General features: G+C 44.1%; 1 protein-coding gene across 7 annotated transcripts in view; it reads left to right on the top strand.

The window, feature by feature from the left end:
• The window catches only part of Fam168b (family with sequence similarity 168 member B), a 36,104-nt gene that overhangs the window by 3,583 nt on the left and 15,900 nt on the right, over nt 1–16,621 (top strand). For all 7 annotated transcript variants that reach the window (XM_076558461.1, XM_076558467.1, XM_076558463.1 and 4 more), the window contains exon 2: nt 5,376–5,456. In XM_076558461.1, coding sequence (XP_076414576.1) covers nt 5,387–5,456 — 70 coding nt within the window. In that variant the 5' untranslated portion in view covers nt 5,376–5,386. The remainder of the gene's footprint in view (nt 1–5,375; nt 5,457–16,621) is intronic.

Below are 16,621 nucleotides of genomic sequence, written 5' to 3'. Positions count from 1 at the left end.
ACACACATTAAATTTTATTTTTTTAAAGAAAAAGGTTGTATGGTTCCTAGTCCTTAAACTCGCCACTTCGCCTTGTGTAAGATGAGATTGCTTTGTGAAGTATGACAGGATTTTAAATTAAAGGAGATAATGGTTGGTGCATGCAATTAGACAGCCTATGAAACTTTGGTAGGCTCGGAGGTAAAGGGTGGTTTTGCTTTGACAGCTAAGATTTAAGAAATCTAGGTTATTTTCCCTAATGCCGAAGCTGCCATGGTGGAAGTTGTTCAAGATTTTGCTTAAGTCTTTCATATCTATAAAGCAGGCTTATTTTGGTAGTGTCTGTAGTTCAGTCGTGCAGCATTTTGGAATGTTTTGACATGCAAGAAAACCTTTAAGGGTGTTAAAATTAGTTGTGGCCACAACCAAATGAAAGTTAAGATCTGGTAAACAGGCACTGCAGGCTTTGAGTTGCTTGGTCGTGTGTTCACCTAGGTCGCGATTGAGAAGCAGTTGCTAGAATTGCCCTCCTCCAATCTCCTTATTGCCCTCCTCCACTCTCCTTGCCCTAAGAGTGCAAGTGACCCTCTGTATAAGGCAAGTGTCTGGAACCACAGAGGGAGGAGGAAGCTGCCACAGATTGGTTTGGGCTAACTCTACACCTGCCTTTTAAACCATTTTAATGTTAGACAGAATGGTAACATAGCCAGTGTATTAATGTGGTTTTAACCCCTGGGGGAAGAATAGCATCACAGTGCAGAGATAGGTGATTGGAGTTGAGAAAAATAAAACAAGAGCATTTTGAAAATAATTTTTGTAGATCCTGTGGCTTAAGGCAGTTGTCTCCCTAACTTGTCTTCTATCGATAGTTAATTTTTCTGGACCAGTTGAGAACAATTTCCAAGTGTGAGCATTTCAGTGTAGCAGTAGCAACACCTGCTTCTGTCTGTGTTCTGTATGTTTTTCGAGGTCTGAGTATTCTCTGCAGAAGTATGTGAAGCTGTCTTGGGAGGTTGCAAACAGCAGTGAGAGCTGAGTTTGGCGGAGTGGCGCGTTTTCTTGTAAAGATGTACTCTATCCTTGCTATCAGACGTCACTAAAACTTCCCACTATTGATTTTTCCCCCTAGTAAGTCTGTAGCTTATTTATTAGTGCCTCTGGATAGAGATGATTTAAAAACACCCTGAAATCAGTGTTGTTGCTATGAAACATTAAACTATCATAACCTTGAAAATTTTGCAATTACCACTTCAGCCAAAAACTATTGTTTAGGTCATGGTATGTTTTAAAACTCAAACTAGGCGCTGGAGAGGTGGCTCAGCAGTTAAGAGTGCTTCCTGATCATGCAGAAGTTCTTTTCCCAGTACCTGTTTCAGGCAGCTCACAACCGCCTGTATAACCCCAGCTCCAAAGCATCTGACATCATCTTTGACCTCCACAGGCACTCCCACACACGTGGCATTCACTCATAAGGCACAAACATAAATAAAAACAATACAAATCTATCTTGATTCCTTTAATTGGGGGAGTCTATTTTGTAATTTTGTTTTTTCCCATCCTGGAGCTGAGGACCTTAGGTACTCTAACCACTGAGCAGTCCCTAACCCCATAAAAACAAATTCTAGAAAACTCAAGAAAGTTTTTCATTTTAAAGATGTGCTTGTAATGATTGCTGAAGTTATAGTTGAGGAATCCTTGCAGTCTTTTCACAGGTAAGTGTGTGGTTGGTATGTTCTGGTGCAAGCGTGAAACCACCCAGTGTTTCCACAGTTGAGTCATTTCCAAAGGGAGACCTAAGAATTCTACCCCTGCATTCAGTTTGAGGTGGTGTATCTGGTCTGCACCAGCTCCAAATAGGGATTGGTAGTTGCTGTGTAACTGGCCACTGGCACCAGAAAAACAGGTAGATTGGTGCTCTGGGTCTTTGTGTGTTTGTCTTTTTTTTTTTTTTTTTTTTTTTTTTTCATTTTAAAAGTAGAGAGACACTGTATGCAGTCATATTCCCCACACATGGAAGTAAAGTTTATAAGCATTTTTAAAGAAATGCTTTAAATTACAGGTACCATTCATATTGTTATATTCTTTTGTCTTTCTAAAGATTTACATATTGGCATAGAAACACAATACCATTGCCATAAATAACAAACTACACTGTTGGGTACCCAGCCAGTGTTCACTTTTGAGCTATATCATTAAAATATGGAGGTGTTGGTTGTTGTTTTCAGATCTTTCCATGTAAATCAGAATCTAAACACAATCTACCTCTTGTCTTTAGTGTGACTCAGACACCCTCCCTCACCTGTGTTTGTACTTCTGAAGAACAGACATTTGTCCTTGACAGTGCCCTCCTTTGGGTGTGTGTGTGTGTGGTTTACCTCAGAGTCACATTCCATGTATTCCTCGAAGTCCTTGGCGTTCCTGTAGACTGGACATTAGGTATTGGCTCTGTTTGACTCTTGGAGCAGTGCACCTTGGGTGTAGAGAGTAGCACAGACTCTTGTCGTGTGAGGGTACATACAGTGTAAGTAGTTTGATGTCATAGGTTTACATTTCATGTCTGCTAATCAGACGTGCTTTGATAATTCCGAGTTAGACTTTAAATGCCTTGCGTTAAATTTTGTTATTGGGAGTCTCGTGTACTGTCTGTATTAGCCAGCTTTTTGTGAGCTCCCTCTGTGCTGAGCACTGTGAGATGCAGGGAGACTGAGCCACGCGAGGTAGTTCCCACTGCTTTGGGGCTCACAATCTTTGAGGGGAATCTCACCACTGAATAAATAATTTAAGGAAGGCTTTTGCATTTGGCCACAGACTGTTGCTGCTTTCCTTTCAGCACTCTTAAGACATTCTGCCAAATTGAAAGAGGAGCTGCAATGTTTTCTTTTATCAGTCTTGTACTAGTTTATCTGTTTCCCTTGGTGCTGGGGTAGAGCATGCTAGGCAGGCAGGTGCACTGCCTCTCGGTTGTATCCCCAGTTACGGCCTGCAGTTTTTAATTCCGCAGGACTTCTTAATCACATTAGGAAGCATGTGCCCTTCTTCGTCTCTGGAGTGACCTGACTTCCCTGAAGTGCCTCTTGTCCCTTCTCAGCTCTGACAGTGCTGCCATGGTTCCCATTGCTGCTCCTCCTTTTGGAGGAGCGCCACTACGTTTTACTCTCTGCATTCAATCCTCCAAGTGCCCTTTTCTTTTTCGTCCCTTAACATGGTTTGTTCCAAACCATCATTGATCTCAGTTTTTCTTACTCCTTAAAATAGCTCTAATCTACATGGTAAGTGGAATAAAAAAAAAAAAAAACCCAGCTACCGTAATTGGATAGCAAAGATCTTTCTGTTTGTTTCTGCAGAAAAGATTGGATGGTGCTTTTTCTAGACTGTGGACTTAGAAGGGAAAGGTGATTAGCCCTTGTTTTCTCAGTAGCCTTTACATGGCACTGTGCTGGTCTTGAACTTAATTAAGAGAGGAAAATGCAGTCACTGCTCCGAGTAGAAAATGAGTAGAAAGGAATTGACTTCTTGAGAGGTGACAGTTGAAACAGAAGCCCCACGCCGTTTAGAGGAAGGAGGATTGGTGTTTTCTTAAAGTTGACAAAACACACAACTGACTTTGCTGCTGTTGTGCCTTTGGCCCTTGTTTTCTTCATCTATAGGCCTGTACTGTCCAGTGCCTGGGAACTCACGATGGGAAGCAGGCTGGCTTTGAAATTGGAATCCTTGTCCGGCCCTCCCATATGTAATTGTAGGCTGCTAGGCCCAGACTTTATTTATGTTTTATTTTTACTTCGTGTGCGTGTGTGTGTGCAGTGTGCGTGTGCGTGTGCGTGCGTGCGTGCGTGCGTGCGTATGTGTGTGTGTGTGTGTGTTTTGGGACAGCTTTTTGGAGCCTGTCCTGGAACTCAATCTGTAGATCAGGCTAGCCTCGAACTCAGATCCACTTGCCTCTGCCTCCCAAGTACTGGGATTAAAGGCGTGAATCACCACTGTTTGGCCTATTATTTTTTGAAAAGAGCAATTTTGGGGGCTGGAGGGAGGTCTTAGTGGTTACTAACACTTCTTGTCTGGAAAAGAACCAAGTTTGTTTCCCAGCACCTTCAGCAGGTGCCTCACAACCCCCTGTAACTTCAGCTTCAGGGGATCCAACACCCTCTCTGACCTTCATGAACACCTGCATGCACATGTGTGCTTGTTCACAGCAAACTAAACAGTAGTAGTACCCCACCCCCTATACACCTCCTATTTTAAACTAAAGATAACCTTAATTTTTTTTAAAGATTTATTTATTATGTATACGGAAGAGGGTGCCAGATCTCATTACAGATGGTTGTAGGCCACCATGTGGGTGCTGGGAATTGAACTCAAGACTTCTGGAAGAGTAGTCGGTGCTCTTAACCTCTGAGCCATCTTCCAGCCCCTTATCTAGTCAGTGACTTACCAGATGAAGAATAGTACAAACTCACACTTGATCTCATTGGGCACTTTTTGGAGATACTAATGAAAATGTTACTTCTTTTGGAGATGGAGTAGAATCATAACTGTGCAAATTCTTGAACTTTGCAGGAGAAAAGATTAGTAAATGTCAAAACATTGAGCAGGTTAACAGTGTCTGGACAATAATCTTTTCGGAAAAATAGGTTTAAAAGAATAGGTTTAGTCATGATGGAGAAGTGGAAAAGGACTACCAACCCCTCCCCCCATGCCGAGTTGATCACTGGTCATGTTTTATGCGTTTCCTTCAAGAGTGACTATTCTTGTGCCATCTGTGAGTGCAGACTACGGCACCACAGTGCATGGTGCAGTCTTGTGCCCTACTTTTTTCACATAATACTCTTAGAAATCCGTTTGTTTATTGAGACAGGCTCTCACACAAGCCTAGAATGGTGTTGCCCTACTGCCTCAGACTCACAAGTGCTGGGATTACGGATACGAGCTGTCCTGCTAGGCTCACGACAGCCTTTTTTCCTAGTGGGCAATTGAAGCCAGGGCCTTGCTTGCACATTCTAGACCAGGACTGTCACTAAGAAGGACTCAGACCCTTTAAATGTCTTTAAAACAGTTGCATAATTCATGTTCTGGATCTGTTTTTATCTAACTGTGTTACAAGGGCATTGAGGTTAATTGTAGAATTTGCGCATCTTAAGTAGGGCTGTAGTCCATATCTTTTTTTTCTTAGTTCTGATGGATTGAAGAGAGTTATGAAGAAAAGACTGCTGGATCCTGACTGAGCACCTGTGGTTATTGAGCCATCCAGTGTTTATTTTCTGCTCTCTGTTGGTTGGAGCTGCAGAAAATACATTGTTTTATAGTGGACTAGAATAACATTTGCTGCCTGCTCTTTGGGACTAATGGAGAAAATTCTGGAAGCAAGAACTTGGCTAAATCACCTTTTTTTCTCCCTTTAGTTCTTGAAATCATGAATCCTGTTTATAGTCCTGGGTCTTCTGGGGTTCCCTATGCAAATGCCAAAGGAATTGGATATCCAGGTAAGCAAGTTGAATTTTGTTTTCATTATTAAACTTTGATTGTCCATGTAGCATAAAAATTTACAGTAAGCGTGCCAGTTAATTTTATGTCAGCTAGTGCAAGTTAGAGTCATTTGGGAAGAGGGAACCTCAGATGCAGAAATGCCCCCACCAGATTGCCTTTGGGGCTTTTTCTTGACCAATGGTCACTGTGGGCAATGCCAGCCCTGGCCCCAGCTGTATAAGAAAGCAAGCTAAGCAAGCCATGGGAAGCAAACCAGTAAGCAGTGCTCTGCCATGGCTTTTGCTTCAGTTTCTGCCCTGACTTCCCTTCATGCTGGACTGTAAGCTCTAAGATGAAATAAGTTCTTTCATCCTCCAAGTTGCTCTTGGACATGGTGCGTTATCACAGCAATAGGAACCTTAAGACAGTGGACAAACCTAACTTGAGTTGGGGAGGGAAGGGAGGGAGGGAGGGAGGGAGGGAGGGAGGGAGGGAGGGAGGAAGGAAGGAAGGAAGGAAGGAAGGAAGGAAGGAAGGAAGGAAGGAAGGAAGGAAGGAAGGAAGGAAGGAAGGAAGGAAGGAAGGAGATACATGAAAGAAAAGTCAAGAGGTATCTGTCCCTGCCCAGAGCTGGGAGCTCCTGTGGGTGGGGTCAAGACTGACTTTCTCTACCTCTCAGTCCATCTTGCTTTTCTCACTTTCTCAGTATTCATGAGGTTGAGCCCCTTTGAGTAGGAGCCTCATGGTCTCTGCCATATAGGAAAGCCCAGTGTGGTTTCACGGTCCCTGTTCACACCCTTCTTGGGGTTTGTCCTGGTTGAGCATGTCTTCCATCTCTACACAGGGAGGAGATCCTATGGAGTAACTAAGGAATATCCCGTATCCTCACTTTGAGTGAGTGAAGCTAGTCAGAGCTGAGCTGAGACCATCAAGCAAAACATTGGGGAACTGGGACTTTGGTCAAAAATTGCAGATGGTTGTCCTGATTGGTGACTAAACAGGAAGTAGCTATTTGTAATGTTAGAGTTTCATTGTGGGTCCTTCTCCTTTGAGTACTGATGATGGAACCCAGAGCCTTGTACATGCTACCTCCCTGTTATTGCTGACTGTATCTTTACCCCTTTGTATTTTGAGACAGGGTTTTGCTAAGTTATATAGTCTGGCCTTGAATTTGCTGTATAACCGAGGCAGTACTTGACTTTGCGATCTCTACCTCAGCCTCTGAAGTAGTTGGTGTTGGAGGCTTGTCACCATGCCCAGCTTTCATCTGGGGTTTGAAATACTTTGACTGGGGAAAAAACCATGTTGGGACAAAATTCTAAAAAAAGGGAATAAAACTGAATTTGGAAGAGGGGAGAGAAGTATTTGGCCATATTTGAAAGTGAGGCAAACCCAGCTCTCTGGGCCAGGGCATTGTAGATATCGTGTCGGCCCTGGAGGATCTTGTGTGCAAGGAGTTAGAGTCACTGGGGCTCTCTTCAGCAGTCTGTTTCTTGAGAGTGGTCCTCCCATCGAGGGCTGGGTAGAAAGTCTGTTTGCTAGTTCCACAAGGAGGCCTCTATGTCCTAAGGCTCTGAGAAGAGCAGTCTTTCCTAAGCGCTTGTAGACATGCAGGGGCATCGAGACTCTAGTTTGTATTACTTACACTTCCTAGTGGGCACATCCACGACCATGTCAAACATACTCACCCTGCTGCATTATCCCTGGAGTACCTGGCAGCAGCAAATGCAGAATTACTTTGAAGCATTTGTCTTCAGTGTAGGTTGTTTGGCTTTCCTGCAGAAAGTACTACCTGCTCATATGCAAAATTATTACAAAATATGGATGCTGTTAGGAAAAGCCACCAGTCCGAATAACTACTGCATTGGAACCAGCGGGTAGAAGCCACAGACACAAGAAGCTTAGAATACTTGCATAACAAAGAGCCAGATTTCTAAGTGGAGAACAAGATGAAGAGGGATTAAGGGGAGAGAAACAATTGAAAGTAAAAGAAATGGGGTTCGGGTGGTTAGTCCAGTGAGATCTAGAGGAATTTGAGCATAGAACACTTCTGAAAGTGAACCCAAGTACAATATAAGTAAAAGGCTAGAGGAAATAGACTGACCAGTTATGAACTCTGAGGGGCTGGAGAGATGGTGCAGTGGTTAGAGCGTGGACCTGTCATAGGGTCCCATATCAGGCAGCTCACAATTGCCTTTACTCCAGCTGCAGGAGATCTGATGCCCTCGTCTGGCCCCTTCAGGTACCTACATGTACCTGTACATACTCGAATGCACACACAAACACACACTTGTTTTTTTTTAAGGGTAAGGTAAGAGAGGGAATAGATTGGTTAAGAGCTTTGAGAATAACACATCAGAAGGATTCAGAGAAATTAGAAGGGGAAGGGGGGCAGTTTTCCAGAATTGATGAAAAGCAGTTTGGTGATAAGAAAGACCTACTGTTTTTTAAATATTAACACTAGTTTAAATGAAATAGCTGAAGAGGATCCTGGAGGAATCGAACCAGGGCAATAACCAAACACCTGTGACGTTAGTTAACCTGATAGACCTGAATTCTCTGCTTACCAGGATGGCCAGCTGTGGGTGCTGAGAAGTGCTAACATGATTCCTGTTCCTCAGACAGGCACGGGTTGGCACGCTCTGTATGGAGATCCAAGTGTAAATATTTGAGGCTCTGTACAAAGCAGCTCTGACAAAGCCTTGGTGTATCTGCTAGCCTTTGGCTGTCACTTACTGACCAGTCCTGGGTCAGAAGAATTTTAGAGTAAACCATTTTAGGTGGGGTTTTTTTTTTCCTTTTTGCTGTAAAAATCACTTTTGAGATAAAGCTTCTATAACTCTGAAGCAACCTTAAGTGCCATTTATATAGTGTTTTAGCCTTTACTCACCTTGTATGTTTCTTTGGTTTGGGTCAAATCTCCTTGATGGATACTGGGTCCTAATAGCCAGGGCATTGGGTATGGAGATTATGTGCTCATAGGATCTTGGGCCAGCTTAACTTCAGCACAAAGGCTGATGGGACAGGGAGAGAATTCTTCCCCCAAATGCTGTCGGGTGTAATGATTGTTGGTATTGTCTGCTGTTGTTGGTTCATCATTTGTTTGTTTGGTTTTAATTTTACTCTATGTGTTCAAGTGTTTGCCTGCATGTATATATATACCATGTGCATGGCTGCTGCCTGTCGTAGTCAGAAGTAGAATATGATGTCAGGTTCCCAGAGTGAGGGATGGCTGTAGCCATCATATGGGTGCTGGGAATTGAACTTGGGTCCTCTGCAAGAGCAGCAAGTGTTCTTAACCACACTGAGCCATCTCCAGACTGTTTCCTCATTTATAACACCTGGCTTTCTTCGTTTTCATTTATTCCTTGTCACCTTTTTAAAGGAATTTACTGTACTTATTTATTGTGTGTTTTACATACGTGTGCCATGGTGTACCTGGGGAGTCAGAGAACAAGTTACAGGAACCAGTTCTCTCCTATCATGTGATCCCAGCGATCGAACATAGGTTGTTAGGCCTGGCAACAAGCAGACTGTCCTGCTGGCCTTGCCTTGGTTTGTTTGTTTGTTTGTATCTGTCTGTCTGTCTGTGTCTGTGACTCAAGTGTTCTTGCCATCTTTTGGAGTAATGAAACTTATTAATCCGATCTTCTATTAGCTTGTGAACTTCCTTTATTTGTGGGGGAAGGGGGAACAGTGTTTGATCGTACAACTCAGGCTGGCCTGACACACAGCCCTCTTTTGGACAGTGATTACAGGCCATTATGTCCAGTTAAAAAAATGTCATCACACTTTTGTACTTTGCTAAAAAATTGTGTGTATTTTTTATATGCTATTGTCCACCTTAAGGCACACTGGTTTTTGTTGTTTGTTTGTTTTGTTTGTTTGCTTGCTTGCTTTGAGACGGTTTCTCTGTGTAGCTCTAGCTGTCCTAGAACTTGCTTTGTAGACAAGGGTGGCCTCAAACTCAGAGAACAGCCTGCCTTTGCTTCCTAAGTGCTGGGACTAAAGACATGCACCAACGTATTTCTGAAATACGTCATTTGAAATTGAAAAAAAAAAAAAAAAAAACTTTCTTACAGCTTATCTCTGAATTTGTGTGTAGTATTTGTGGGTGGTGTGGTGTGGATAAATGGATGGTATGGGTGTGTGTGTAGTGGGGGGGATGTGGTGTTGGGTGTGTTGATGTAATTTTGTTTGTTTCCTATAATGTCTGTTAAGTATCACAAACTTGGTATATTGAAACGATAGAAATTTATGCCTTCATGTTCCCAGAATCCAGTAGTCGGAGACTAAAGTCCTAGCAGAGCTATTTTTCCTCCGGGAACTCTGAGGAGAGTCCACTTCAGCTTGTTCCCTTCTGGCTATCACCCCATTTTTGCCTCTGCTCACATGCTTTCTTCCTCTTCTGTGTGTTAGTAAGAACGTTTATCATTGAATTTATGGCAGTCATATGTATAGTCTTTTTCCATATAAGGTCACAGTCATAAGATTCCAGGGATCTGATGTATCTTTTGGGGAGGAATCCCCCCCCCCTTTTTTTTTTTAACCTCCAACATTGAATGCAGATTTTTACATTGGCAGTTACTTTCCCTCAGACTGGAAAGATATAACTATTGCCCCTGGTTTCTATGACAGTAGTTTTTGCTTTGACTGTGCCTCTGTAGCTGCCCCCCCCCCCCAACCGTGTGCTCTGTTGTCTTTAAAATACTGTTGTGTTTTGTTTTTTTTACCATGCTGTGGTTGGATGTAGTGTTTTTGTTTTGCTCAGTATTTAAAGACCTGCTTGGGTTTGGATTTTTTCCAATGGTAGCAGTAGCTTTCTGTCCCCTTCTTCTCTTCTGTGATTCCATCCATAGTGTCTGAAAGCACTGTGTTTGTGTTTCCCTCTTAGCGCAATCTGGAGAGCTTCCTACCTGTCTGTTTCCATTTAACTGATCTTGCTAACAGTTCCTGAGTCTGTGTGTTGAGTCAGAGCATCTTGCTCTCCTGCTGCTTAGTTGGCTTGTGGATGGCTGCGGTCTCGGATTGCCTATGTTCTCTTGTCAGTGTCTTTCTTGTTTTCTGTCTTATGGTCCTGTCTCTTGCTTGGGGTTTTCATTAGTTGTTACACACATTGTATTAGAAATCGGGTTGTCCAGTTGCTGTCTTCCTTTCCCAGCTAATTGTGATTGTTCTTCTGTACTCAGAAGTTGAATGTGTATGTATTTCAGCTTGGGCAAGGTTCGGGCTTCCTTTGGCCCTCATCCTGAAGTGTGGCGCTTCCATCTAGCTGGTGTGCTCTGAGAAGCCCATGCCTCTTCAGGAAGCTGTCATACATTTTAGTAGGTTTTAGTTTTCTTAGGCCTTTGGGTGAGATAGCTTTGGAGTATGGCATGACTTAAAGAGGACTTCGGCTGGTTTCAGAGTTCTTCAAGGGTCTGATTTTTATCACAGCAGTGTTAAAAGACCACCAGAATTCATACTTATTTCTCCTGCCCATGAGAATTGACAATTTGTGCATTGTAATTTACCTTTATACAGAATGTAGTATACAATGGGAAGGAATAAGGAACACGTGTAGTATTTAGGATCATGATGTTCATGAAGGTCAAGGAAGAAAGCAATTGGGTAGAAAGAACCTCAGACTGGGTTGCTCAGTCATGGAAGTCTCGGCCATCATCAGGTACCCAGGGGCAGAAATTGGCGGTTGGAGGAGGCTGCCTTCCCCCATTCAGATTGCAGATGTTTCTGGAGAAGAGATGCTGTTGCACTTGTCAAATAATGAATGTATCTTAGGAACCATTCCCATACCAGTTCACAGAGGCTGCCCTGTACTTTCTGTTGTTTTTCATATAAATATAATAACCTGTCTTGTGGGATTTTCTTATTCAGCCCATTCCTTCTGATCAGTGTTGGTTATTTGAAGGGTTATTTGAAGCTATTCCCCAAATGTTGCAAATTAATTAGCCTTGTACTTTCATTAATAACTGTATTGGTCGCAGTGACCAGCAAGGCAGATTCCAAGAGAGTAAACACTTGCACAGCAGGACACTGACCAGCTGACTTATGTAGGCATTTTCACTGTTTTTACTCTTGGAGTGTTTTCCTCTCACAGCCTTGCTAATAGCAACATGCTATCCAGAGTCGAGTTTTAAGAAATGCTATCAGTAACCAGGAGTCGGTGGCTCATGCCTTTAGAACCAGCACCCAGGAGAAAGAGTCAGGCAGATCTCTTTGAGTTTGAGGCCAGCCTGATCTACAGAGTGAGATCCAGGACAGGCACCAAACCTGTTTTTCGAAACCCTGTCTCGAAAAAAAACAAGAAAGAAAAAAATAAATAAATAAATGCTATCAGTGTAGTTGGGGTTCATGTAAGTTGAATTGTTTTCCTCATTGGGGTTTTGCTCTACTCTCTATATCTGTGCAGGGCCCTGTGGGTTTGACTGCCAGCACTGTCTTTTGACACAGTCATGCTCTTCTTTAAGGTGTTGTCATAAAGTGACCAGTCTCATAGAAATAGTGTTTAGGATCACATGCTTCCTACCTGTCCAGCCTCTCTGTACCAAGGAGGTAGAGCTGGTGTTGAAGGTAACAGGCCTTGGTGACAGCTGGAGGCCCTTTTCAGGAAGAGCGTTAGGAGCACAAGGAGACAAAATTGCCGATCCTTGCTGCTTGGAAGCCTGCAGCCTCGCTGTTGGAAAGAGTGAGAGTCTGATCTACTGTCATTCTGCAGCCAGCTGAGGCAGTGCCCAGGGGAGGGCCTTTCAAAGTGGCCACCCAAAGTACACAAGTTTTTGTACTGCCTGGGAGATGGGCTATTTTCAGTTGAGGTCACAGTGATAAGTAGAGTGAGTTCCATATGGCTGAAGGGAGGGAGCAGGGCAGGTAAAGAAGGAGCACTGCTCCTCAGGAGGTGGAGAGGGGTCACAGCAGACCAGGTGTGTGACTCCATGCATTAGACTAAGTGCCTGTTGGTGTGTTTTCTGTTTAATTTCAGAGCATGTTAACTCACCATTAGAAAGTTGGGGTGGACTCTAGTAAGAAGCTCTGGAGCAGAGGGTTTCCTGAAGATTTATGAAGGAGACATGAGGATTTTTAAGATTTATTTGTTTGTTATGTATACAGTGTTCTGCATGCATGTATGCCTGCAGGCCAGAAGAGGGTGCCAGATCTCATTACAGATGGTTGTGAGATACCATGTAGTTGCTGGGAATTGAACTTAGGACCTCTGGAAGAACAACCAGTGCTCTTAATCTCTGAGCCATCTCACCAGCCTGAACAATTACATTCCACACCCCACGCCCACCCCAAAACAGGGTTTTTTTCTGTGTAACAACCCTAGCTGTTCTAGAACTAGCTCTGTAGACCAGGCTGGCCTCAAACTCACTAGAGATCTGTCTGCCTCTACCTCCTGAGTGCTGGAATTAAAGATGTGGACCACCACTGCTCAGCTTTGTGGCAGTAATTGAAGAGAACTATGGAATATGATCTAGTTGGTAGCACTTCCTGGCTTTTCAAAAATAAATCATTAAAAAGTGATTCCTCTCACCGGATCTCTGGTGCCTAAGCATTGTCCCGTGTGATGGTTAAATGGCGCTGGTTGGTGGCGCTGGTTACCAGTGGAAAAGTCACAGGCCACGGCAGAACCCAATGTTAGTTTTTAGAGCTTTATTGGGAGGGAAAGGGAAAGAGTGGAGAACCAGGCCTGGTGGGGGAGAGAAGGGGGGAGCAGAGCAGAGAGAGAAACACAGAAGGGGGGGTCCTGCGTCCAGCTTTTTTAAGGCGGGGATAGCCTGACCATGCGGTGAGTACTAGTTGCCAATGCCCACTGATGACGTAAGATGCTGCACATGTACAGAATCTTAACATTCTAGACTTTTTGCTTATAATAAAAAAAAGCGAGTGAATAGGAATAGGGACATCGTTTCTCCTGGAAAAACTGCTTCCAGCTGACTTGGGGGGTGGTGAGGAAGGGAGCCTTCTGAGGTAGACAGGTGTTCTGGGATGATGGGCTGTCCTGCTGTCCATCCCTCGGCGATCCTAACAATGTGGGTGAATGAATCCTGCTTGATCCGGCTTACTTTGGGCCTCTAGTGGCTCTCTCAGGGTTGATCACAGGATATTTGTGAAAATCACAGCTCTTGATGTCCAAAATGAGTAAAGTTGATAAAACATTGGTCTACTGCACATTGTCTTACTGACTGGAGAAGGCAAGTGTGAAGGCAAGAAAGAATGTAGAGGAATCCCTGAGCCCTGGCAGGGATTGCTGTGCCCTGCTGGAGTGGTGGCCCCTCCAGCACAGACCCTCAGGGTAGCTTTTGGGAGGTTGGATTGTGAAGCAAGAATATCAAGAAGTGATCTTCATGTGAGGATGGTCTGGCCTAACAGCTTGTCACCCTGTGGATCCCTGGGGTTGGGATGGCTAAGCTGGCTGGCTAAGCAGGTGCACCCTCCTCCCTGACCACCCTGTCTGCTCTTCCCCAAGCTGTGCTCACAGGTAACTTTCCCTGATAGAAGAGCACCAGTTTTCAGCTAAGGCAGGGGTTCTCAGCTTGTGAGTCATGACCCCTTTGTGGGTGGGTGTGTAGTGTGTGTGTGTCAAATGATTCTTTCACAGGCGTCACCTAAGACCATCGGAAAACAGATATTTACATTACAATTCAGTAGCAAACAGTAGTAAAATTACAATTATGAAGTAGCATCAAAAATATTTGTATGGTTGGGGGTCAGCACAACATGAGGAACTGTATTATAAGGTGGCAGCATTAGGAAGGTTGAGAACCACTGAGCTAAGGCTTTATGAATGGCTGTGTTGCCCTAGTAGAACTGCCACATAAGAGGGGCCCCAGCCGAAGGAAGAAGGTGCTTGCCTCTGAACACAACAACCTGATTTTGATCCCTGAGGCACATGTGATGGAAAGAGAGAAGGGACTTGTGCAAGTTCCTGGCACACTGGAGCTCATACACACACACACACAAAATAGTAAAATGTGATAAAAATTTAAACCAACAGCAGCAACGATGAAAATATCTGAAAAAAAAAAAATCACTTCTAAAAGTATCTGAAGAAAAGGAGCTTTAGTCAAAACCTTCACAGAACCCTTCCCTCCCAGGGTTTCGGCTCTGTGATAGAGTGCTTGCCCAGCAGTTGAGGCCTTGAGTTTTGTTCCACACACGCTGTACTCACAAAGATTGTCTCTTTGGAAGGTAGATCAGATCCTATGTTCTCTGCCCCTAGTTTTCACCGAGCCCTGAGTGTATTCACTCTGGGAGATTCCCGAGGGGGTTATGACACCACCTGCCTTCAGTCCCAGCACTTGGGAGTTCCAGGCAAGAGTCACAGCTTCAGGGTCATTCTCAGTGACATGGTGGGTTTCAGGACAGCCTGGACTGTATGAGACCATGACCATATCTCACAAAACAAAAAATAGAAAAAATCCCCAACAACATCAGCAAAACTCTCCATCGTGAGCACCCTTGGAGATACCTTTTGGCTACCTGCACAATCTTGGTAGGAAAGAGAAGCACAGCTCCTCCTAAGGTAGTTAGTAGTCAAGGCTTGGGTATGTTGGGTCCTTTGCCCTGAGGGTGTGAAGGCTTCTTGCTGTCCTACTGTCCTGCTATTAGCTTAGGCAGGAGGGGGTGCAAGGAATCCTGGACTCTGAGGAGGGCGAGGTGGGTGTCTGAGGCTCCCTCTCCTGGTGGACACCACAAGGGCAGGATTCTGTTGAATATCTTACTTGATGTGTCTGTGTGATTGTGTTTGTGGCTTTGGGTTAGTCTGACCAAAGACTGTTTATATTATTAAAAGGAACCTTGAGGCTGGAGACAAGGGTCAGAGGTTTAAGAGCACTTGCTGCTGCTCTTGGCGAGACCCTGAGTCCTGTTCTTAGCACTCAAGTAGTAGTTTATAACTTTCGTAATGTCTGCTGGCACCAGAGATCTGACAGCGCCTCCTCACCGCTAAGGGCACCTGGACTCATAGACTGCACATACAGACAAACAGGCACATGTGGAGAAATACATATAAATTTAAAAAATAAAAAAAGTCATCTTCAGGAGGGTATGGTGGTACGTGCCTGTAAGTACCAATGCTCCATAGGCAGTGGCAGGAGGATCCTGTCTCTGAGAAAGAAAACAGGCCAGGCAGTGGTGGCGCACGCCTTTAATCCCAGCACTCGGGAGGCAGAGACAGGTGGATCTCTGTGAGTTCAAGGCCAGCCTAGTCTCCAAAGCATGTTCCAGGAAAGGTGCAAAGCTACACAGAGAAAAACCCTGTCTCGAAAAACCAAAAAAAAAAAAAAAAAAAGAAGAGGAGGAGGAGAAAGAAAGGAAGGAAGCAAGCAAGCAAGCAGATGATCTTGCTTTTATATGGATTCTGGTTGTGTTTTCCCATTCTGAGTATCTTTGAGGTTAGTTAGAGCCCCTTTAGTAAGAATTGAGTATAATGGTATTGATGATCTGGGCTCCAAACTGGTCACCTTGAACTGGGGGTTAGAACTTGAGAAATGTAAAGACGCCTGAAGCCTAAAATGAATTTGGGAGTTTGAAACAGTGCCTAAGAACAAGAACAAACATCACTAACTTTTAAATACCATACTGTGACTCTGTCTTTGCAGTCACTGAGAATGTGTGGCCTTAAAACACTTATCTCCATATCAGCGAAAAGTAGGCTCTAGGGTGGGTCCAAGCTCACTTTGAACCCTGGTTCTCTTCCACTTTGTGCAGTGAAGCCAGGCAAGAGTAATGAGGTAGTTCATGATGCTGGGACTCGGGCTGACTTACAAATGATGTGATTCTGGGGTGTTGGGATTTGGAGACTCCATCTTGGATTCTTTCTCCCTTCTCCCCTTCTTCCTCTCCCTTCTTTTCCTTATGCTTAAAATTATGACTTAGCTATTCTTTTCCTTTCATCTAGACAGGGTCATGGTGCATGTAGCCCTCATTGGCCTGGAGCTCAGCCATCTACTTGCCTTTGCCTCCCCAGTGCTAGGATTAAAGATGTGTACCACCACACCTGGCTTTACTTGCTGTTTTTTGTTTGTTTGTTTTGGTTTTGGTTTTTCGAGACAAGGTTTCTCTGTGTAGCTTTGCACCTTTTCTGGAACTTGTTCTGTAGACCGGGCTGGCCTTGAACTCACAGAAATCTGCCTGCCTCTACCTCCCGAGTGCTGGGATTAAAGGTGTGTGCCACCACCGC

Source organism: Peromyscus maniculatus, chromosome 21 (assembly GCF_049852395.1).
Source record: "Peromyscus maniculatus bairdii isolate BWxNUB_F1_BW_parent chromosome 21, HU_Pman_BW_mat_3.1, whole genome shotgun sequence".
NCBI lineage: Eukaryota > Metazoa > Chordata > Mammalia > Rodentia > Cricetidae > Peromyscus > Peromyscus maniculatus.
The sequence above is the reverse complement of the archived record's forward strand: the minus strand, read 5'-3'. Positions and strand labels throughout refer to the sequence as shown.